The sequence below is a fragment of the Phocoena sinus genome, chromosome 6 (genome assembly GCF_008692025.1).
Source record: "Phocoena sinus isolate mPhoSin1 chromosome 6, mPhoSin1.pri, whole genome shotgun sequence".
In the NCBI taxonomy this organism is placed as follows: Eukaryota; Metazoa; Chordata; class Mammalia; order Artiodactyla; family Phocoenidae; genus Phocoena; species Phocoena sinus.
In genome coordinates, this window is record NC_045768.1 from 7231787 (window position 1) to 7254295 (window position 22509).

The 22509-nt window shown below is 58.3% G+C and overlaps 3 protein-coding genes and 1 non-coding gene across 22 annotated transcripts in view; 2 read left to right on the forward strand and 2 right to left on the reverse strand.

Annotated features, from left to right (window-relative positions):
• The window catches only part of ZER1 (zyg-11 related cell cycle regulator), a 29215-nt gene extending 28770 nt beyond the window's left edge, over window positions 1-445 (forward strand). For 2 of the 3 annotated variants that reach the window (XM_032633963.1, XM_032633964.1), the window contains one exon: window positions 197-401. In XM_032633963.1, the coding sequence (XP_032489854.1) occupies window positions 197-254 (58 nt within the window). In that variant the 3' untranslated portion in view covers window positions 255-401. Of the gene's footprint in view, window positions 1-196 lie in introns of all 3 variants that reach the window. The other variant, XM_032633962.1, reaches the window with a different exon arrangement.
• Window positions 390-19654, reverse strand: PKN3 (protein kinase N3). 14 transcript variants are annotated; one of them, XR_004350236.1, is made up of 22 exons: window positions 19253-19646; window positions 17014-17254; window positions 16672-16817; window positions 15917-16028; window positions 15492-15619; window positions 15103-15286; window positions 13533-13679; window positions 13340-13449; window positions 13087-13230; window positions 12595-12670; window positions 12051-12426; window positions 11646-11939; window positions 11480-11543; window positions 11241-11332; window positions 10505-10681; window positions 9739-9801; window positions 9522-9598; window positions 8942-9084; window positions 8746-8853; window positions 8366-8446; window positions 7801-8256; window positions 390-401 (listed from the first exon to the last, which is right to left on the reverse strand). XR_004350236.1 is itself a non-coding variant. In XM_032633955.1 (22 exons), exons 1-22 carry the CDS (start codon window positions 19274-19276, stop codon window positions 8044-8046), a joined length of 2811 nt encoding a protein of 936 aa, XP_032489846.1. In that variant the 5' UTR covers window positions 19277-19645; the 3' UTR covers window positions 7739-8043. The 14 variants fall into 14 exon arrangements, 11 of the variants coding, with proteins under 11 accessions (XP_032489846.1, XP_032489852.1, XP_032489848.1 ...); XM_032633955.1 differs by lacking the exon at window positions 390-401 and having other exon boundaries at window positions 7739-8256; window positions 12051-12153; window positions 12343-12426; window positions 19253-19645; XM_032633961.1 differs by lacking the exon at window positions 390-401 and having other exon boundaries at window positions 7739-8259; window positions 8413-8446; window positions 11872-11939; ... (1 more) ...; window positions 12343-12511; window positions 19253-19645.
• Window positions 4526-7807, forward strand: ZDHHC12 (zinc finger DHHC-type palmitoyltransferase 12). Of its 4 annotated transcripts, none has more exons than XM_032633966.1 (5): window positions 4535-4663; window positions 4890-5089; window positions 6577-6654; window positions 6820-6986; window positions 7179-7807. In XM_032633966.1, exons 1-5 carry the CDS (start codon window positions 4564-4566, stop codon window positions 7495-7497), a joined length of 864 nt encoding a protein of 287 aa, XP_032489857.1. In that variant the 5' UTR covers window positions 4535-4563; the 3' UTR covers window positions 7498-7807. The 4 variants fall into 4 exon arrangements, with proteins under 4 accessions (XP_032489860.1, XP_032489857.1, XP_032489858.1 ...); XM_032633967.1 differs by lacking the exon at window positions 4890-5089 and adding an exon at window positions 6076-6212 and having other exon boundaries at window positions 4536-4663; window positions 7179-7783; XM_032633970.1 differs by lacking the exon at window positions 4890-5089 and adding an exon at window positions 6076-6212 and having other exon boundaries at window positions 4536-4663; window positions 6820-7008; window positions 7179-7600.
• TRNAG-UCC lies at window positions 8658-8730 on the reverse strand. The gene has a single exon. It is a non-coding gene; the product is annotated as a tRNA-Gly (tRNA).
• Window positions 19655-22509: the final 2855 nt, after the last annotated feature.

Consider the following 22509-nt stretch of genomic DNA (forward strand, 5'->3'; position numbering starts at 1 on the left):
CGCGGGGCTGATGGCATTCGTGGCCACCCCGCACATGCTGGCCACTCTGCCCACCACTTTGTACGCTTCATCTCATTCAGCGTCAACATCATGGTTAACGTTGGCTAACAAATCCAGCAGCCTGATCAGCTGGGAGGGGCTGGGTCCACCCCGACCCGAGCCCACCCTCCAATCCTCTTTCTGTCATTGTCTCCAGCAAGGTGATTGAGCACTGCAGTAACTTTAAAGAGGAGAACATGGATACATCCAGATAGAGGCCTCTGCCCCCACGGCCGCCACTGCTCTGGACCACGAGGCTGGGAGGAAGCACTGTCAAGCAGCCCAGCTGGCAGATCCCCACTCGGGGAGCCTCCCACTGGATGAAGGGACACAGGGGGACTTTTGCACAACCGACGCTTTTCCTTAACATTAGTGAGATATATATATTATATATATATATATATATATATAATATATATATATATATAATATATATATATTATATATATATATATATTTTTTTTTTGGTTAGGAAGTGTGAAGTTTTGTGTGTATGATTTCTGTACAAAAACAAAAGAAACACTCCCTGAGTCCTCGCAGCTTCCTCGGCCATTCTCAAGCCCCAACTCAAAGCCTTCATCGCTGCCACACTCACTCCTACACCTGCCAGACTAAATGCCTGTAACATTGTGAGTGTCCAGCCCTCGCCCTGTAACCTCTGACCTTGGCCTCCCTTCCTGTTAGGAGAGGCAATGGGCTTTCGATAGCCCACTCCAGCACCCTAACCCACCCACCAAAGCCTGAGAACGCCCTCTAGGTTCCTGGGTGCAGCTGATGGGGTTTGGAGATTACAACTAACCCCACTGGGTCTCCCAAATGCCTTGGTGCTCTCGGCTGTGGGCCTCTGGGGCGAGCAAGTAAGCCGTACCTGTCTAGGTCCAGGCAGTCCCAGCCCCAGAGGGCCCTTGAGGAGTGGAGCTCACAGTGGCTCTGCTGCCCTCTGGCCAGGCCTGCCTGAGGCCACGCTGCTATGGAGGCTGCCTCCTAGTCTCCCACCAGGTCCCAGGCTGTCGAAGGCCCCAGCCCAGGGCTGGTCAGAATTCAGGCAGATTCCGCTGCCCCTTCTGCCAAACATATCCAGAACCTGCCCCCCACCCTGGAAGCCAGCACCTCCTGGGGCCAGGGGCTTTTTCCCCTCACCCCCTACCCCTCATCTGCCCGCAGCACCCACGGTGCCCAGGCACCCCACCAGCAGAACTGAGCCTGCCTCACTCGCCCCTGCCTGCCCCGATGCCCCGAGGACCCCACACCTCTCTCTCTCACAGGCAGGAGGTCCCCCGCCAGCCCTTCCCGGTGGCAACGGGCAGGCGCCTCCACACCGCTCTCACAGGCAGGAGGTCCCCCACCAGCCCTTCCCGGTGGCAACGGGCAGCGCCTCCAGACCAGCATTTGGCACATCCTGCAGCGGCCCTGCCCGGCCCTCCGGGGCCCTTCCCGCGCCCCTCCCATACTGACCCCAGGCTTTCCCTCGGAAACCTCCGTGCTGTTGTTTCAGGGAAGTGTGAGACACAAACGTATCTTGAAATATCTTGTGGTCCTCCCTTGATGTCACTCCGAATTGCTTCTCATGGCACAGACGGCGGTGAGGAGGCCCCTCTGGAACAAGGGCTGGGGAGCAGAGCTGACTCTGCAGGTAGCCCCTGGGGGGTGGCTTTTCTTCCCTCCTCCTTCCCTGGGCCTGTTTTTGGATTCTCCTGGTGTTTCTGCCTGCAGACAGAGCGGTCTGGATGAGCAGCCCAGGGGAGAGGCACCTGGCCTTTCTCCCCTGGGGTCTTTCGCTCCCAGCTGTGGGAAGGGCCAGCTGCCCTGTGTCCCTCAGCTTAGCAGATGGGCCACATCTGCCCCTCCCTTCCATGCTCACATGGCCTGAGCCAGGCCCCGGCAGAGCTCACATTTCATTGCATTACCACCTGGGGCCTGGGTAAATGTCTGTACTTTGGGATGTCACAGAAATACATTTTTGTGCAAAGTGGAGCAGAGTGTCTTTTTTTGTGGAAGGGATGGGGTCTGGAGAGGGCCCTGGGCTGGCTCAGGCAGTGGGCCTTGAGTGAGGGTGCGTTGGGTCAGTTTGTGTGCCCAGCCCAGAGGGTCAACTGCAGACTGGGGACAGGTGGCAGATTGGGCTGGAACACCTGTTTTTCCTCTGCAGTCTCTCCACACCGCTATGCCCAGACACTGAGGGTACAGCTGGCAACAGACCAACAGGGCCCCCGCCCAGAATGGCTGTCTGATGGTAGAGACAAATGTTAAATACGAGATTATGACCCAGTGTGTGAGGAGCAGGGAGAAGGGAGCACAGAGCAGGCCCCTCCTGTGGGCCGGTGGGAGTGTGCAGCAGAGACTGGAGTTAGCTGGGCCACAGCCCCTTAGGGAGACGGAAGAGCATACGTGCAGATAAGGGACAGCGTGGTATCCTGGGCAGGGGAGGCTTCTCACAAGCGGAGACATGCGAGCTGAATCCATCAGAAAGACCGGGCTGCCAGGCCTGGCTGTAGGGGTCCAGGGGAAGAGTGTCCTGGGCAGAGGGCCCTGCCAGGAGAAGACCTCGCAGGGAGAACCACGAAGCCGCCCACGTGGCTGCAGCAGAGTGGAGGGCGAGGGCGCCAGCAGGAGGGGATGAAGGAGCCAGGGCCAAATCCTGAGATGACTCAGCTTCGGCCCAGGATGGTCCTGGTTTACACCTGTTGTCCCAGTGACTATCAGCAGTGACTTCCGTGCCCCTGAAGTACTACTGAGGCTGCACCCAATGAGGGAGAGCTCTTCCCCAAAAAACAGTCTAGGTGCTGGTCCCAGATCAAGTGGAACCATTCCCAAATGTGCCAGGTGGTGTGTCCCCAGTGCCCAGTGACAAAGGCCCTCTCCTAGACCAAACTGTAGCCAGGCTCCAAGCCCTCTTCTCCACTAGGCCTCAACCTTGGCCTATAAAAACTACAGACTTCAGGGCTTCCCTGGTGGCGCAGTGGTTGAGAATCCGCCTGCTAATGCAGGGGACACGGGTTCGAGCCCTGGTCTGGGAGGATCCCACATGCCGCGGAGCGGCTGGGCCCGTGAGCCATGACCGCTGAGCCTACGCGTCCGGAGCCTGTGCTCCGCAACGGGAGAGGCCACAGCAGTGAGAGGCCCGCGTACCGCAAAAAAAACAAACAACTACAGACTTCAGCGCAAGTGATTTCATTCACTCCTACCTCTGACATTAAAAGACTTAAACACTAACATAGCTTCTAACAGCTCAAGGTCACATCCCTAGGATGACCCTAGCCCCCCCTTAATGTGCCTGCCTGAGAAAGCTCCAGGCTGCCAAAAGAATTTACTGTTTTTAACCAACACCTGATCACAGGCCCCTGACCACCCTTTCTTAGAGCATTTACTAAAAAGGGCTTACAATTGTGAATGCTTTCTCTGTCCCTCTGAGGTGTATTTGTACCTCCTACAACTCAGGAGTGTCTTTCTCAAGGACCTGATAGCCATCCCTTTAAAATGTAATCATCAGGAAGGATCAGGCCTCTGTCTCCCAGTCTCTGTGGGAGGATAGAAGCTGAACTTCAATTATTGCCAGATAGCAGACACAGCTGGCCCAATCAGCATTTACCCTGACCCACTGTTTGTAATTTTTCACTGCTCTGAGTCTCTTCAAGCCCCTGCCCTTCCCCATCTCAACTCCCTCATTCTCCCTTTAAAATACCCAGTCACCTCTATACAAATCAAAGCTGCACTGGGACTTCCCTGGCCTGAAGCCCTGGGTTGGGCAAGGCTGAAGGGTGCAGGTGCTGGCTTAGAGCCGGGGAGACAAGACAGTCCTGTGCTAGACACTTTTATTTCCATTATTGAGTCCTCCAACCACCTCAGCAGAGGGGTACTATTATCATCTCCATTACACAGACAGAAAACAGAGCTCGCAGTGGTTCAGTAACTTGCCCAAACTCATACAGGTAGGAAGAGGCAGTGCTGGGATTTCTGACTCTGACCCAAGTCAGAGTCAGACTTGCACCACGTACCTCCACTCTGCTCTCATCCCATCTGCAATATCTGAAAATGAACAGGAGGTAAGGGTATCACCACGGCGCAACCTTGGGCGAGTCCTGCCCCTCTCGAGGCCTCAGCCGTCACATCTCCGAACCGCGCACAATTCTGCAACCTGAAGTCACAACACCTGGATCTTTGAAGCGTCCAGGAAGCTGTACGCATGCGTTAGGCTGTGGCCCTAGGGCTGGTGGTGGAACCCCAGTGGGGCTGGGTCGAGGCTCCCGACGGCTCCCCGGCTTTCGAAAGTTACCTGGCGGGTGGGGGCTGGGGTTGGGGGAGTTACCGGCTGCGCGCGCGCCGGCCCCGCCCTCGGCCTCTTCAGGCACCTGTGGGCTCGAGGGCCTACTCGGCCGCAGCTACCGTCCAATAGGCAGTCTCCGTCACCCAATTCGGCCCCGCCCACAGCCTGCCTCCTCCAATCCCCGGGTGGTGGTGGGTCCTCTCCCTCGGAGGGCCCGCCCCTCTGAGCGCTTCTTCCGGGTGGGGCCCCGGGCAGAGGCGATGGCGCCGTGGGCGCTGCTCAGGCCTGGGGTCCTGGTGCGGACCGGGCACACCGTCCTGACCTGGGGGATCACCCTGGTGCTCTTCCTGCATGATACCGGTGAGCCGGACCCCGCGCGACCCTGGACCCCCCCGATCCCGCATGATTCCCTAGATGTCTGGGTCTCACCGAGTCCCTTGCCGAAGCCCAAGAGATCCTGGGATTCACCCAATCTCCTCCACATCCTGAGGCCCCCTCCCCATCTCTCATTCCAAGAGCCACCTGCTTTCTGCCTAATACCCAGTTGATCTCTAATTAATTCCAGAATCTTCCTGATCCCTGCCAGATATCCTGTCTGTCCCAGGACCCACCCGGTGCCCCAGATCCGACGACCGACTCCAGCCCCCTTCTCCCCTGATCCTGGGACCCGCCCGACCCTTCCCAGGAATTGACTCCCAAGATTCCGAGGATCAACTAGATGAAGGACTGGCGTCCCGCCCAGCCCTGTGGCCACTAGCTGCCCAAGTCCAGGCTCCCCAGCCTCAGGCAAGAGAACACCGCATAGGGGAGCAGCCTGTCCCTCACGTCCTCATCCTTGATTCTCGCCCTGGTAGCATTCATTCATCCCATCAACCCCCTTCCACCCTTCCCCCTCTTTACCCATCACAGCCCCCACTCATCATCCCTCCTTGCTCCAGCATAAAACCCCGGACCGGGGGCGTTCTCACTTTTCTCCCAAGACCTCAAGTCTCCTCCACTGCCTCTGCCCCTTAGCCTAAAAACCTGCTCAGTCTCCCCATCAGAAAGAACCCCCCCTCAGTGCAACCCCCCTTCTTTCTCCGCTCCCTTTTACAGTCAAGGGGCACCAGAGTCGGCCACACTCGGCTGTCTGGCTGTCTCCTGCCCCTCGCTCTTCAGCCCCCTGCCTCCCAAAATCCTTCAGTCACCTCCCTGGGCTGGACCCTTCCTGGCCTGGGCTCCCCTGTTGTCCCTCTGCAGCATCCCAGCCAGCCTGCCGACCCTGCCCTCCTCTGTCTCTTGGGCATCTTGGACCTGGCCAGCCTCTCCGCATCTCAGAGCCAGACCCCTCCTCCCTCTCCCCCACATCCAGCCAAGTCTGGCCCCATCAGCCTCCTTACCCCCCCGTCCATCCCCTCTTCTCCACCCTTCCTGCCACTGCCCTTGTCCAGACACGCTCCGCTCCGTGTCCCAGATAAGCCTCCCCTCTGATCCATCTTTTCTCTAGCAGTAAGAGGGCTTTCAGAAACATATCTGACCCTATAACCTTCCATGGTTCTCTATTGCGCTCCAGAGAGTGTAGATGAACTGCCTCTTTTTTTTTTTTTTTTTTTTGCCGAACGTGAACTTCTCCCTCCTGCACCCTATGCAGTGGCCACACCTGACCATTCTTCAGACTCCATCTCCAGGCCTTCCCTCAGCCAGGGACACACTTCCCCCCTCCAGCTGCACCCCTCACCTGCACCCTCCTGTTCTGTCCCCGCCGCCTCACTCTCCCCCTCTGGCCTCTCCAGCGCTGCGGCAGTGGGAAGAGCAGGGGGAGCTGCTCGCGCCCCTCACCTTCCTGCTCTTGGTACTGGGCTCCCTGCTGCTTTACCTGGCTGTGTCACTCATGGACCCGGGATACGTGAATGTCCTGCCCCAGCCCCAGGTAACCAGGGCTCCCAAACATCTCCTCCCCCGCCAACAGGGAACTCAAGGCCCCAGTAACAATCTCATGCTAGACCCTGTGCTGAGGGCTTTCCTAGGGAATCCCAGGGAATCGTCTTGCCAGACCTAGAGCCCCATCCTACAATGAGGAAATTGCCAAGACCCAGAGAGGGGAAGTAACTGCCAAAGGTCACACAGCCCCGCCGTCCAGGGCACTCTGCCCCCACTCTACCGCCTCCATTACACAGGGGATGGATCCCCAAATGTGCACACCCAGAGTTAAGCTGGCCCCCAAGGGAGCTACCCACCAGTGCCCTCTGCCTCCCAAGGGAACCCCATCTCATACTGTGTCCCCCCATTTTCAGGAGGAGGCCAAGGAAGAGCAGACAGCCATGGTTCCTCAGGCCATCCCCCTTCGGCGCTGCAGACACTGCATGGTGCTGGTGGGTGACGCAGGGACCTCCGTGGGAGGGTCGGGCAAGATTGAGACTCCTTGGCCTCATCCCTCCTCCAGGAAGGCCTCCCAGATGCCAGCCCTGACCTCCCGCCCACATTGTTGGGTCCAGAAGGGAGCCAGTGTTGAGGCCTGACTCCCTGTGTGCCCACAGCAACCCCTGCGGGCCCGTCACTGCCGTGAGTGCCGTCGTTGTGTCCGCCGATATGACCACCACTGCCCCTGGATGGAGAACTGCGTGGGAGAGCGCAATCACCCACTGTTCGTGGCCTACCTGGCGCTGCAGCTGGTGGTGCTTCTGTGGGGCCTGTACCTGGCATGGTGGGTTCCCCCAGCGCCCTGGGTGGTGGGGGGGCAGGCAGCAGGCACCCACCAGGTGTGGAGAGAGCCAGGCTCCCTCTTCAGGGGCCTCGGACCCTCTCCCAAATGGCCGGCCCACCTGGGGTCCCTGGGGCAAAGCTGCCACCCACACACCCGCCAGCTCTGGGTCCCTCTCCCCCTCCTTCCCTGCAGGTCTGGCCTCCGCTTCTTCCGGCCTTGGGGGCTCTGGCTGCGGTCCAGTGGGCTCCTGTTTGCCACCTTCCTGCTGCTGTCGCTCTTCTCCCTAGTGGCCAGCCTGCTCTTGGCCTCGCACCTCTACCTGGTGGCCAGCAACACCACCACCTGGGAGTTCATCTCCTCACACCGTATCGCCTACCTCCGCCAGCGCTCCGGCAACCCCTTCGACCGCGGCCTGACCCGCAACCTGGCCCACTTCTTCTGTGGATGGCCCTCGGGGTCCTGGGAGACCCTCTGGGCTGAGGACGAGGAAGGCAGCAGCCAGGATGTTTAGGGTTGCTAGAGGCCAGGCCACCGTCTTGTGCCTGAAAACCGGAGGGGCTGCACCCGGGGGCGTCAGCGCTCCGAGGGCCTGGACCTCCTCACTGCTGCCCACTCCTCCCAGGCCTCAGGGTAGAGCTGAAGGACAGAACCCTGCCTCAAAGGAGGAAGAGGACCCATGGGGGCTCGGGCACCAAGGACCTGGATTGTGGAGACTTCCACCCTCCCCACCCCAAGCCAGGCTGCCTCCAGTGCACAGTTTTATAAATTTAATAATCCATAAAGCAAGTCAAGTATTCAAAAAAACAAACCAAACCGCTCCTCGCTGTGCCTCCCTTTCGGGTCCAGGTCTTGCAACGGGCAGGGGAGAGGTGGTCGGGAGAAGGGAGGGGAGGCAGCACTTTGCCCAGTGACTGAGCAAAGCCCACGACAGCAGCCCGTGGCCGCCACCTTGAGTCCCAACGGCTCATCAATACCAGGGCGCCCAGGCGGGCAGAAAGGCGGGCAAGCAGAGGCTCCAACCGTCGGGGGGGCAAGGGGTAGAGAGCCCGAGAGGCCCTCAGGGCTCCAGGAATCGCTGGGACACGAAATCGAAGTCCCGGAAGGCAGCCTGTTGGCGGGCGGTGAGGGGGCTGCGGGCATCAGGCGGCGTCAGGGCAGGTGGCAGCCCCGTGAACTCGCCCTCGAAGTAGCGCAGGTCTGTGGGGCCGCAGAGGGTGGGCACAAACGGGGGCCGGACGGCTCGGGCGAGCAGGGCCTGCCAGTCGGTGGTCTGGGGGCAAGGGTAGAGGTGCCTCAGACGACGGGAGTGGCAGCCCCGCGGGCCCTCGATGCCTCCCACTGTGCCAGGCTCCTGGACCACTGCGGCCCTGGCCACTCACCCTGAAGAAAGGCTGTGTCTTGATCTCCTCAGCATCCCGCTCCCCCGCCCCCAGGCGCTTCTCGGGGCACTTCTGGAGGAGCTGGGGGAGAGGGCAGGTGCTCATTCAGGGTGTTCGGGCCCCAGGCACTGCCCGCCTCCCCCTCTCCAGCCTCTCAGGTAGGGATCCCTGAGCCAGGAGCAGCTGTCGGCCCAGCCCTGGACCCTGCGGTGATTACCTTCTTTTTTTTTTAAAAGAGTTTGTTTTGTTTTGTTTTTTGGGGGATGCGCCACGCAGCTTGCGGGATTTTAGTTTCCCCGACCAGGGATCGAACCCGTGCCCCCTGCAGTGGAAGTGCAGAGTCTTAACCACTGGACCACCGGGGAAGTCCCTGCAATTACCTTCTGAATGAGCTCAAGCCCTTGCACCGACAGAAAGCGCGGGTATGGGGCTTCTGCATTGACGATGCAGTCAAACACCTCCTCCTCGGTGTCCCCTGGAAACGGGCACTGCAGGGATGGGGCTCAGCAGGGTACGTGGGCCACCCCCACCCCCACCTGACCTGGAGGCCCCACCAGCACCCCGTCCAGCGCTCACCTCGCCCACCAGCATCTCGTAGAGCAGCACGCCCAGCCCCCACCAGTCCACAGCCCGCGTATAGGCCTCCTGGGTCAGCACCTCAGGGGCCAGGAACTCCGGGGTGCCACAGAAGGTGCTCGTCCGGTCCCCAAAGCCGATCCCTGCAAACCAACATCCACACTGATGCCAGCACGGTGTGTTACCCACAAGTACCTCTCGCTGTAAGAATCAAGCACCCACCCTTATGACCCCATGTTCTGAACCTGTGCCGAGCCCTGCCCCATACCCTTGGAGGTGGGAACGGTTTTTATGCCACTTGATTGATGAGGAATCTGAGTCTCAGACAAGCTCGTGTGCCAGGGTCACACAGAAAGCAGAACCCAGTGCCCTCTCCCGGCCCAGGAACTCCCTCTGGCCAAGGGCAAGGGGCTCTTTTAGAGCTTTTAGGGCTGGGAAGGACGAGCCAATGTGTCCAGCTAGTCCCTGGAATGAGGGCTGGGAGGCAGATTTCCTGGGAGCTGCCACTTGCCCACCACCCTGCTGGCCTGGGCTGAGTGAGCACGACTGAAAGACGGGATCCTGGACAGGAGGCACCCACCTTCCTTACAGAGCCCAAAGTCTGCGATCTTCAGGAAACCCTGGGCATCCAGCAGAAGATTATCCAACTTAAGGTCTCTGAGGGCAAAGGCGGGGCAGATCAAAGGGGCTAAGAAGCGCTGAGGCCCAGGGAACAGCGGCCTCACCCTAGAGCAGCCCAGGAGGAGGGTAGCATCTGTCCCCTCGCCTACTCCCCCAGCATCTCGGGGGCAAGTTACCTGTAAATGATCTTCTGCTCATGTAAGAACTGCAGCCCCAGGACCACACAGGCCAGATAGAACCTGGAGGGTTGGGGCAGGGGGTAGTTCAGGCCCAGGACTGTGGGGGACAGGGCAGGGAGGCACCAGGATGGCCATGGCCTGGGGACCCCAGATATCCCTGCCAGAGTCATGTGTGGGTGAGAGACTGGGAGTAGCCTCATGTGTAGCAGGGGTGGAGCTCCTCCAGATAACAGCCTGCCCTTCCTGGGCTCTGAGATTGTGCCAGGGATGACACCGAGTATCCTTCACGCCGATCCTGGCATCCTCCCAGCAGCCTGCTGTGGATACCCGTCATGCCTATTTTTCAAATGAGGATCTGAGACTCCCAGTAAATGACCCACCCAGGGTCGCACAGCTAGTGGCTGAGCAGATATGTGAATCCAGGCTCCAGAGCCCACACTCTGCTGGGCAAGAAATAACACCACCAGCTGTTGGTTACTTACTGCTCACCAGTCCCTGTGCTCAGCAATTTCTAAGTGTTATGTTCATCCAAGCAACAGGCCTATGAAATAGTTATCATTAGCCCAATTCACAGCTGTATAAACTGAGGTCTGAGGTCACAAACGCTGTGAGGGTTGATAACCAGGATTTGAACCAAGGCCTCCCTGACTCCGTGCTCTTCTGCTGATGGGCACCCTGGAGGAAGCAGGATGAAGGCGTCGCCAGGTACAGGGAAGTAGGGAAGGCTTGCTGGAAGAGGCGTACAGGAGAGATGGGAACCCACCGGGCCTGGGGCTCAGGGAAGACATCCTCGTGGATCTGCATCATGAGGTCGCCACCGGGCACAAACTCAGTCACGAAGCAGGCGTGGCTGGAGGTGTGGAAGCAGGCGAGGAGGGAGAGTAGGAAGGGGTGCCCCACGCGGCCCACAGCCTCCAGGATTCGCTTCTCGCAGTACAGGCTGCAAGAGGAGGGTGTGGGTTTTAGAGGGAAGGAGGGAACCCAAAAGGGAATGAAAACCTCCCCTGACTATGCCCTGTCATCCACACAACACCCCTGGGTCACTGGCTCTTAAGTCAAAGTGCCAGGCAGCTAGAGTGGTGGTTCATATGTGTCAGGAGCTCACATAGGTCTTTTTTTTGGACCACGCTGTGTGGCATGCGGGATCTCGGTTCCCCGACCAGGGATGGAACCAGCAGCCCCTGCAGTGGAAGCGCAGAGTCTTAACCACTGGACCACCAGGGAAGTCCCTCACATAGGTCTTGAACCTGTACGACCACCCTGTTCCCATTTCACAGATGAGGAAACTGAGGTGCATAAACGAAGGGACCTGCCCAAGGGCACATAGTTAACAACTGCAGTTGCTAACAAGAGAGCCCAGGCCTGGCTGGCCCCACAGGGTCACCTCTTACAAGCCCCAGCAGCATTCAGCTGCCTTCCGGGGCCACCAGCCCAGGCCTGCCATCCTGGGTACCCTCCACGTGCCCGGATGCCGGGAACCCCCTGGCCTCAGCACACACCTCTCTATTTCGTCCCGGCTCAGCACCTCTTGCTTCTTCAGCGCTTTGATGGCATAGTATTGACCTGTCCCCTTGAACTGGACCAGGAGGACCTGGGGACCGGAGAGAGACTGGGCTCCAGGTGGGCAGTACAGGAGTCTATTTCCCCCACCCACTGCCCCACAGACCCCAGAGTCCCCCTAGCTAGAGTGTGTCAGGGCCTGCCCACCCCCCTCCACTGCACCTCATGAGCCCACTACCTTCCCGAAGTGGCCCCGGCCCAGCACGGCCAAGCAGCGGAAGTCCTGAAGCCGGGGAGGTTTCCTGCAAGAGAGAAGGTACAGGAAGCCCCTGGGACAAGGGCTGGGGCTCCGCCAAGGGCCGCTCCAAACCCTCCCTCCACGCCTGGTCCTGGGCTGTCCCCACCTGTGAGGCAAGAGGGGCAGGGGCTGGAGAGGCCGGGTGGGAGCTCCTAGGACTGCCATTTCCTGGGGTCTGGCATGCAGGTGGAGCTCAGTAACGCGGGCTCCGCAAGTGAGAACCTGAGAGCAAGCCAAGAGCTCGGGGCGACGTGAGAACGCCTGACATGCAAACACCCAAGTGAGTGGACAGATGTCTCTCTCAAACGCCAAGGTGAGCCTGCCAGGGGTACCTGGTGGCTGAGGCTGGCAGAGATGGCTCGAGTCGAGTCCTGGGCTCCATGTGGGGTCGTTTGGTGCTCTGTGAGGGCAGAGGGGCTCAGGGCAGAGGGGGCTTCCTCTCCTTCTTCCCTCCAGCCCTGCCGTCCCCACCCAGACAGCCCCCAGCATGACCAGCCCTGCCGCCGCTCACCGGCATCTCCTCGGGGGTCGGCTCCTGGGGCAGGTAGAGGCGCGGTGGCTTGGGTGGTGATTGGATCTCTTCTCGCAAGGGGGTCTTCTTGGGCGGGAAATTACTGTGGGGAGGAAGCAGACACACGACCGGACACAGGCGGATGGAATGCGGGGGTGGGGTGGGGGGTGGACCCACAGCCGCGTGAGACAGAGAGACGGGTCAGAGGGCGAGCAACGGGGACAGGTACTGTCTGCATCTGGAGTGAGGTGGCTCCACAGAGGAGCAGGCAGCCTGGGGCGAGGCTCCTCACCTGGGCGAGGCAGGGCCGGCGGCCCCCCGGGGTGTGGCTGGGGTGTGGGAGCACCCTTTCGGGGGGCTGATGGTGCTTGGAGAGCTGCAGGGGGGCAGTAGGCTCATGACCAAGCGCCCCCAGGCCGCCATGCTGAGGTTCATCTGGGAAGCCCTCAGGAAGTCCTGACCTGGGGCGAAAGGGGGCTCAGTCCCGGGGTCTCCTAAGGGTCCCAGCCCTGCTCCCTACTAGCCAGCCTTCTCCACTCCACACCTCTGCGTTTTGAGAAAATGCGCTTCTGCCTCTGCAGCCGGGGCCTTCTCTCAATGACAGGGTCACAGAAGGTCACCTGCGGGGGCAGGGGGCAGGGCTGAAGACCAGTCCCCTCCCACCCCACCTGCCACGGGCACCTCCTCAGCCTCCAGGTTCCCACCCTGAGCCCATGTCAACAGACACAAGAGCCAGAAGGACTCAGAGAGATGGATCCAACATCCTCATTGGGACCAGTGGGGAAACCGAGGCCCGGAGAACAGAGGTGGTCCAGGGTCACACACGCGGCAGGGCAGACAGGACAAAGATGCAGGCCGCTAGGCTCCCATGAAGTCCTCAGAGAGGGGCTGGGAATCCTTCCTTCCTCTAGATCTCCTCCCTCTGGGCCTCAATTTCCAGTCCTACATGTGGGTGCAGAGCACAGGCTCAAAGGCCCTTCTTTGCTCTAACAGAGCCAGGGGCCCACGAGGTCAGAGGGCAGGGGCCAGTGGGCACCTGGACAAAGAGCAGCCCCTGCGGCACCAGGCTGAGGGAGAGCTGGTGACAGGCATTGTCCAGGAAGTCCTCCAGCCTCAGGAAGGCCACGCCGCACAGCTGCCGCCAGTCCCGCCAGTGCACCCCAATCTCCAGCTCTCGGGCCTGCAGTGGGGAGGCCAGGTTGAGGGGTGGAGCGTGGCACGAGCCACTACCTGGCCGGCCTTCCACCCCACGGCCCACGGTCACCCCTGTCCACACAAAGCAGCCTCACCCGCTCCAGGGGGACGACAAAGGTCTGGTCCCAGGACTGCTTGGCCACAGGCCCCCAGGCCGTCTGGCCCACAATGCGATTGTCCACCTTCAGCACGGCCAACACCTCACCTGTGGGGCCAGAGCCAGGGCTCAGGGCAGGCCTGGAGCGGGGGTCCCTCGCTGTTCCCCAGCTTCCCATGCCCCCTACTCACTGGCCAGCTCGCCTCCACCACGCTGCTGCTTGGCCCTGCTCCAAAGCCAGCCCTGGGAGGGGGTCCCGGCCAGCGCGGCCACGGGGGAACGTCCAGGCACAGCTGTCAGCAGCTGCTCACAGCCCAGGAGGTGGACCTGCAGTGTCCCTGCCAGGGAGCATGGTGGGGGGCCGTTATCAGGTGCTGTCCTCCAATGGACCCCTGGGACCCCAGGAATGCTACCTTCTCCTGGAGGTATAGCTAAACACAGACCTTGCCCACATTAGGCCTCGGCAGCCACCTGCCACCCTTGGGGTCGGCCAACTGGTCCTCCCCGCCTGCACACTCTCTACGTGTTGGAAGAAGCAGGGACATACAGGCAGAGGAGTGAGACTCAGACCTCAGCCGAGTTGCATGGGACCGCAGCGCGTGGCGACACACTGCTCAGGGCTCAGGGCCTAGGAACAGCGCCACGGCAGGGATGAGAGCCCAGGGAAGAGCAGGAGGCCTGGCTGGCGGCCCTGTCCCACCTCTTCCCCAGGCCTGTCTCCCCATCTGCACAGCGGCAAGCAGCGCCAGCTCAGCCCTACCTCCTGCAATGGGTACAAGCGTGTTTTGCCAACCAAGCAGATTCATTTTAGGGTCATTAGAGATGTGTCCCTCAAAGGGTAGAGGAAGCAGTGGGACTCTGGCCACCCTTGAGGACATACACTGGGCCTAAGAGCACCATTTAGGGAGTCTGGGCCTGGGATTTATACTCTGAGAGACCTCATAAAACAAGGCAGTGCCAGGGTGGAAGAATGATTGGAAGAATATGGGTATTCAGCCAGAAGACAGGATGTGGGGTGGCCCCAAGTACCTGAATTTTAGGCCATTTAACAAGCCCTTACCCCCACCTTCCCCAACTTGTCTACTTGGCTAACTCACATAAGCCCTTCGAGGCCAAGCTCAGACACCACCCCCTCCAGGAAGCATTCCTTGATTCCCCAGGGGCCAGGTGAGGGGGCCCATCCAGCTGCTGTACTTCCCCTTCTCAGCTCTGCTCACAGTGGGATGGGGCCCGTCTACCCTGCATCAGCTCTGTGTTGGCAGGGGCTGGGCTCTCTAGTTGGCACCGTGTCCCAGGTGGGAAGTTCAGGGCTTCCAGAGTTGACACTGTTAGATTATCTGGAGGCAGATCCAGCTTGGGATAAGGAAGACCTTTCCAACAGCCCAAACTGCCCGGGACTGGGTATCAAGGCCTCCAGGGCTATGAGCTCCCTAACACTGGCACTTTGGGCACTCTCATGGTTCCTCACTTAAATAATAGCTTCACCGACTGAGCGATCTCTGTGCCTGCACGGTGCTGAGCACTTCACACGCAACAACTCACTGAATTTTCGCAGCAACCCTATGAAATAGGTGCTGTCATCACCCCCATTTGACAGAGTGAAAAACTGAGGTCTGGAGAGGGGATGTCAGTTGCACAAGGTCACACAGCTAGGGGATGGCGAGGCCAGGACTGGAAGTCTCCAAGATTCTTCCCCACTGTGTTTCAGGCTCCTCCCTGGAAGGGAAGGAGAGCTCTGAAGTAGGAGGGACTCCCGGGTACCTGTCATGGCGGTGGGCTTCACGAGTGTCCCTGAAGGCTGGGGGTTCCCAGACACAGCAGTCCGCAGCTCCCGGGCCACTCTGCCACGCAGAGGGTGTGCAGGAGGCAGTCCCTCCAGCAGTTGCTCCAAGGCCAGCCGCAGGAGGTCCAGTTTCTGGGAGGACTCCTGGAGCTGGGCCTGAGCCTGCAGAAGGGATACAGGGCCATGGGGTAACGGCGGGGGCAGTGGCTCAGGCCACCTGGAGACACCCTGGCTGAGGTCTAGACAAGAATGTGCCTCCTGTTTCCTCACTGCCACCCCTCACAGCCAGTCCAGCGGTGTCTCCCGCCACTGCAGAGGGTGGTACCACTCAGAGAAGAGCAGCAGTGGGTGGGGACCATGATCTGACCTCGGCTAGCACCTTGCGGTCCTGTGTTCGCCGGCTACCGAGCAGCTTCACCACGTTCTTGGCACCCTCGGCCACGGCAGCCTCGATGCGTAGCCGGTGCCGCAGCTCCTCTACCAGCAGCTCTGGCCCTGGGAGGAGGGGGTCAGCCCTCAGGCCCATGCCCGGCTCCGCTCTGCCCATCCACACTTCTTTTTTTTTTTTTTTTTTTTGCGGTATGTGGGCCTCTCACTGTTGTGGCCTCTCCCGTTGTGGATCACAGGCTCCAGACGCGGAGGCTCAGCGGCCATGGCTCACGGGCCCAGCCGCTCTGTGGCATGTGGGATCTTCCCGGACCAGGGCACGAACCCATGTCCCCTGCATCAGCAGGCAGACTTTCAACCACTGCGCCACCAGGGAAGCCCCATCCACACTTCTTAAGGCCTCACCTGGCTCAGGGGACCCGCTGGCCTCCAGGCTGCTGATCTTCATTCGTAGCAGGGCCACCTTCAGCTGGCTGTCCTGTAGCATCTGCTGGGCGGCTGCCAGAAGCTTCCTCTCCTGTGGGGTTGTGACATATGCCCCCTGAGGCCAGGACCAGGCTGGAGCCTCCCTGGTCAGATCAGGGACTGGAGCAAGCCTCCTCCATCAGTCCAGAATTGAAGCTAAGCCTCTCTCGGTAGGCCAGATACTACAGCCAAGCCTCCCTTTTTAGACTAGGTCTGGAGCAGACCTCCCCCATCAGACTAGACAAGGGAGGGCTAAGGTCAAGCCTCCCTTATTAGATCAGGGTGAGCCTCCACATCATGCTGGGAGTTGGGACAGGTTGGGAGTTGGGCTGAGATTCCCCATTAGACTGGTGTTTTGCCTTCTCTGTTAGACGAGGGGTTCGAGCCATGCCTTTCCCACCAAGCTGAGATTTAGGGTTCTGCCTCCCCCATCAGACTAAGGGTGAGACTGTCTCTCTTACAGGGTCAATGGCCGGGTTGCATTTCCCTATCAGAATAGGGGCTGGTAGTGGGATGAAGTGGGAGATTGGGATTGACATATATACACGAATATGTATAAAATAGATAACTAATAAGAAACTGCTATATAAAAAAATTCAAAAATTCAAAAAAAGAAAAAGAATAGGGTCTGGATCACCATCTTCTCTAATAATATGAGAGCCAAATCTCTTCCCCTCAGATCCCAGGGGCCTCACCTTGGGAGTGCCACTGGCATACGTGTGGGTCATATTCTCGGCTCCCTGCTTGACCTTCAGCTCTACCTGCAGCTGCCTCTGTAGAGCCTCCAGGTGTCGGGCCCTTGGCTGCTCTGCCAGCGGCCGAGGTCCTGAGGCCGCAGGTTCTGTGTGCAAAGAGTGTGGGGCTCATGAACCCCTCCCCCAGAGCCGAGAGCCCCTCATGGCCTAGCTCTCTCCTCCCCGCCCCTCCCGGGCAGGGGCTACAAGAGGAGGCTCTGAGAGAGGTCAGGGCCAAGGCCAAGGAGCTGGGTCAGCCTGCCGCCTGCTGTCCCGAGGGGCCTGCTCAGATTCCTCACTCACCAGCCGGGCCAGGCCCGGGGCCGGGCAGCAGGATGCGGGCATGCAGCTCCCGCAGCTCCCCGTGCAGCTGCTCCAGGCGGCGGTTGGAGGACCGCAGCAGCTGCTGCACGTGGCCCAGGTGGCGGCGGTCGGTGGCTACCCGCCGCAGGTTCTCCACACCCTCCTTGATTTTCAGCTCCTTCTGGATGGCCCGGCGGATCGCCTCTTTCTCATCCCCTGGGGGCCACTGGCCCGCCCCAGGCTGGAAAGGCAGAGGCCTTAGTCCCCTCAGTCCCCACCTCCACAGCCTCATCTCATCACAGGCAGAGGGGGAGGGAGGCAGGCGCAGTCGGCACCCAGGACTGACACACACAGTTTGGGAAGCAACTATGAGCTTAGAGCTAGCATCCCTAAGCCAGATGGAAACCCCAAGGCTATTTATCCAGCCCATGCTCCTGTCCTGTGCCATCAGAGAGAAGAGTAAGGGGGAAAAATTGTTAATGTTTACATGGTGTTCTGTTCTAAGAACTGTGCAGACATTAACTTGTTGATCCTGACAGCAACCCCATGAGGTAGGTGTAGTTATTATCCCCATTTTATAGATGAGGAAGCTGAGACACAGAGAGGTTAAGTAATTTGCCCAAGGCCACAACACAGGGAAGGAGATGCACCGTCATCTCTTGGGCCCCAGCCTCTCCCTGCTGGTCATGCTTACATCAGGCTGCTCTCAGTCTGGGATCCAGGCTAAGGTCTGGGGACCAGAAAAGAGGCTTGGCACTGAGAAGGGCCCCACCACCACCACCACCAAGGTCATGCAGACAGGGAAGCCTGTGGCCTGAGTGGAAGCTAGGGCTGTTCCCCTGATCTTCCGACACCCCAGCTGGAAAAGCAGAGGCACAGAGGGGTTGAGGAGGTCTCCGGGGCCCACTCCCAGCTCAGCTCCTGGGAGGAATTAGAAGGCTCTCTCACTGCTTCACCCCAAGCGAGAGCAAGAAAGAGGAAAAGCTCCTTCCCAGAGGCCATTTCAAACCAACGGGTGCTGCTGCTGACCTCAGCCCAGGGTAACCCATGATGCCCCCAACCCAGGACTGCCTCAGAGCCCTCACCTTACCTCTCGGCTCTCCATCTCCTGAGCCCAGTGGAGCCTTGGGGACCCCCACCCCAGGCCTCCGCTGGCCCTCTGGCCCGTCTGTCAGAGGGCAGGGGCGGGGCTCAGGAAATCCTTTGAGGGCCCTAGGCCAGAGGGCCAGAGCCAAAGGCCTGAGCAAACAAAGATCCCACGGAGCTGGGGGCCCGGCACCGGGGTCCTGAGTCACCCAGCTGCCGCTGCTGGGCGGAGGTTAACAGGAAATCGGAAAATATGTACAAGCCACGGCTGGAACAGGCAGAGGGACCTCCGGAGGAAGGGGGAGGGAGGGCACAGACGCAGCCCTGAAAGTTGCCCAAGGGGTGGGGGCACTCTAGGAGTCTTGTGGACAACACTTCACCCTTGACCAGAGCCCATGGTCCTGCCTGCTCCGGGCTGGAATCCTGCCAAGTGCGCACACCCCTCTCCCTTTCGGCTCCGCGACTGGGGCGCTATCTTGTACACAAACGTCCCCACACCCATTTGCTCTGGGCTAGTACCCCACCTCTCCCCACTCCCCAATAAGACACACAGCCTCGGTCCCACGCGAACCTATTGCCAGCTCCGGCAAGAACCCCGCCCCCTCGCCATTTGGTCTGGAACCCTGTGTACCCGAGGGTTCCCCCGGGAACTGGGTAGGCCCCTTCCTCTGGGGTCCCCACTCGCCGCCTGCCTGTGTGCTCTGGGAAGAACCCCACGACCGCGAGGGAGTGGCACCCTCCGCCTGCCGCACATATTCTTCTCCCCTCCCAGGACCCGTCCCTAGGTGCCTGCATGGCCCCCCTTTGCTTTCACAGCGGATGCACATCGGCCTTAGAGTGTTACCTGGAAGAACAGATTTTAGGAAACTTGGGGCCCACCCTGGTGGCCCTGACTGCGGACTCAGACGTGCTCATGGTTAGGCCTGACTGGAGGCTCTGATTCACTTGGAGGTGATTTGGGGACGTTTCCAGGAGGCAGGAACGACTTACCCCCAATGCTCAGGTCTGCCCTGCGAAGGTGTAGGGGGGCGCAGGGCAAGGGCTGGGAAGGGACACGGGGAGGGGCTGGGGACGCAGCCGGAGCCCGGGGCAGTGAATGAGGCTCCCCCCACCCCCCGGCCCGCGCCCGAGGCCCGTCCCGGGCGCCGTTCACCTGCTGCGGCGCCCCCTCTTCCATGGCGCCGCTCGGGCAGCTCGGCCCCTCCTCTCGACCACTCCGGTTCCGGAAGCCCGGGCCCCTCCGCCAGGGCTTTCAAACTTGAAACTTCCCGGGAAGCGGCGCCGGAGTCGCGGGATCGGGCGCCCCCTCCCGAGGTCCGCTGGCCCTCGCGGGACCTGAGATCAGCGCCGCCTCTCGGCCGCGAGGGATCGAGCCCGGCTCCTGACCCAGAGGCCCCGGCGCCTCCCCCGGATCCGATGTTCCGAGGGATTTGGAGCCCAGCGCCCCTCATCTGAGGCCGCGGTTCCCGCTCCTTGAGACACTGACCCCCGCCCCGCGATACAAGGGCAGAAAAGGACATTTCCCGGGCCGGAGTTGTCCAGCTGCCGGGTCGCGCGCCCAGAGGGGCGGGCCCGGGTGGGGACAGCGCCGCCTGCCGGCCGCGGGGCAATGCCTGTGTGGTCTGTTCTCTCTGGGCCGGGTCAGCCTCTTCCTCGGAACCCCGCCGCGACCTGGCTCCCGCCCGGAGTCACTCTTCCTCTCCCATGTCATTGGTGTAAAATGGGCTAATCCCATACCTGTCGCCCCCCAAGGAGCCTTGGCCCTGTCTGTAATCACTGTAAGAATGCATGCGTGAGAAAACAATAAAGCCTTACCCAAATTACACCAAACTACAAACGAATCCAAAATCCCTCAGGACCCCCGCCCCATCACTTGACTAGACTGGAGCTTTCTGGTTCAGCCAGAGCTGCTCAGCCTTTGCCCTAAAGGGCTCATCTAAACAGAATACACATTTAAACCTTGAGGAAAAGCCACCATTTCAGGAAACTAGCCTGCGCTAGGCGGTTCTTGCAATGGCTTAGGTATGTAGGGGACCCTGGTTCTTTACTGCCTAGTCTAGAGTTGTTTAGGCAATTCCTGTTATCCTGTGCTCACCAGCACTTTGTGCCAGGACTTTACTGGAAGGAGCCTTGTCCAAGGGGCCGGAAGTGAGTAAGGCTCAAATACTGAAGGTGGCTTATTTGCTGACTTGGAAGAGGTGCCCTCCAGTGCTTTTATAGGAGGAAACCATGTCAGTTCCACTTTGCTCTATCACCTCCTTCACAGTGGACTGGAAAGTGAAATCGGCAAAACATGGGCAATCCTGGGATTGTCCTGCAATGGGAAATCAACCAAGTGACATGAACATATGCTAAGGAGACTTGGTTCACTGGGGGACATGCCGACTTCATAATCAGAGCCAAGTGCAACACTTTTACATATATACAAATCAGAATTATTGAAGGTTAGACATTTAACAGCTAGTAAGCAAGCTAGCCAGGCACATGGTAGGCTCCTTTAAGTGGGGGTTATCGAAGTGCCCTTAGCTGAATGTTAACAACTGAGAGGTAAAAAGACTACCAGCTTCTGACTGTAGGTCATGGGTTTCAGAAAAAAAACATCAAATGAGCAAAGCTCTGCCTTTCAGGAGGGTATCTAGTTCCCATCTTGAGGCTCATTTATCCAATCCTCCAGTCAGAAAGCTGAATTATGTGGAAGAACAATGATTTTTAAGTTTGCTGTGAAGTGTTTCACTGTCTCAGTGGCCACTGAGGGAAAGGGGTTCAGAAATAGAATACATCCACCTTTCCTAATGAACCCCAGGCTGGACAAACCTATAGCCCTGGGCTGATGGATGAGTCTGAGAAGATAGCTGCATCTTCCATGTCTGATGGTGATGATGCTTCATAAAATTGTAATTCTTAGGAAAACTGAAGTTCACATTTAACACCCAGTGGGTAGTGAATAGCCCAAACGAACTCTGGCTAACGAGCTATTAAAGTTGTGTAATATCAACCTGAAAGGAACTGTCCCAACAGGCTACATAAAGAAACATTTACCCCTTTCTATACTTTTTTTTTCCTTCCTGGTACTGCAGCCATCAATCCATCTACATTTAGATTTGCCTCCCTTGGGTAGTATCTGAGTGTGCAATGTTACTAACTAATCAAATTGTAACACACCCTCCACGTTAAAAGTCCTCCCTGTTCTTGTTCTCATCCAAAACTGCAGTCCCTGTCCCCTCAGACCCATTAAAAATACAACTTGTAAGTCTTCATTAAATGAAATCCTGAAAGTCTTCATTTTTTGCAATAGAATCCCATTCTGACAATAGCCAGAAAGGGTTTATAGCAAAATATAACAAAAAAGGCAAAAAAACCAAATTTGTGTTCATGGGACCAAGTGAAACCATGAAACCAGTTGTGTTATAAAGCAGTAATGATAACAATTACCAAATTAATACACAAACACAATTATACAGTCCTCTGAAGCCCCCAAACTCCCAAGAATCCATCAAGTAAAAGACTCCTACTTTTCAGCACCCAAACAGCTAACACAGGTGAAGCAGGCCAGATGCCAAGCCAATCTGTCAGCCCAACAAGACATTGAGGTACTCCACTGACATTTAAACTCTACACTTTAGAGCCAGCATTGGTTGAAATAGTAAGGGCCTGTCATGGAGGTCAGAGAGCACAGACTAAAGTCTTAAAAATATCAGTACATCACTGGAGACACAACCTCGATTGCAGAGCATTCCGTACAAGTTTTTAAATTAAATGTAAAGACACATTACAAGCTACTGTCCTCTCTGCCCCAATTCATGCAGTTAAGTTCCCCTCGTAAGCAGAGTATGGCACAGCTTTGGAAGAGGATGTCTCGAGAAATGAGCTACACAGCCACTATTTGCTCTTTTCTTTTTAGATGTCCTTGTACCAAAGGTGCTTTGAGCCATTCACCTGGCACTTCCCAAAACATACTTGCCTAAGGGCCAGCCCAAGAACTCTTGGAGTTGCAAACAAAGCACACTACTTTGTAGCCATCTTCCAGTACACTAAGTTTGCCCCTTCTGCCTTCTCACAGCCTAGCACTCCTTCAGATTTACGGCCACAGCGGAAGCTAAAGGGTTGTCTCAATAACTGGGAAGAAATTACCTTTAGGGGCTCCTATCTTTTGACCACATTCCCCAAAATAAACATTGTAGTTTGATTAAATAACCTAACAGTGCCATGACCTCACCAGCACATTAAAAACCAGTTTTGGTAAGCTGTCACTCTGTGAAACAAAAATCACAGGCTTACTTCTTGAGTATTACTTCAAGTGACTTGTTTTTTTTCCATAGTGAAAAGTCCCTTAAATGCCGACTTCAAAATCAAAATACAGAATCCCCTCACGAATCTACTACATTCCAAATAACGGTAATTTGTCCATGA

What these genes read in the sequence shown, in the direction of transcription:
- ZDHHC12 (XM_032633966.1), top strand. Translation starts at nt 4,564, where the DNA reads ATGGCGCCGTGGGCGCTGCTCAGGCCTGGGGTCCTGGTGCGGACCGGG. An exon ending in GCAGACACTGCATGGTGCTG is followed by an intron (nt 6,655 to 6,819) that starts GTGGGTGACGCA and finishes GTGTGCCCACAG; the next exon opens with CAACCCCTGCGGGCCCGTCA. An exon ending in TGGGGCCTGTACCTGGCATG is followed by an intron (nt 6,987 to 7,178) that starts GTGGGTTCCCCC and finishes CCTTCCCTGCAG; the next exon opens with GTCTGGCCTCCGCTTCTTCC.
- PKN3 (XM_032633951.1), bottom strand. Translation starts at nt 19,276, where the DNA reads ATGGAAGAGGGGGCGCCGCAGCAG. An exon ending in CCCCGGGCCTGGCCCGGCTG is followed by an intron (nt 16,818 to 17,013) that starts GTGAGTGAGGAA and finishes CTTTGCACACAG; the next exon opens with AACCTGCGGCCTCAGGACCT. An exon ending in CGACCCCCGAGGAGATGCCG is followed by an intron (nt 11,940 to 12,050) that starts GTGAGCGGCGGC and finishes CTGCCCTCACAG; the next exon opens with AGCACCAAACGACCCCACAT.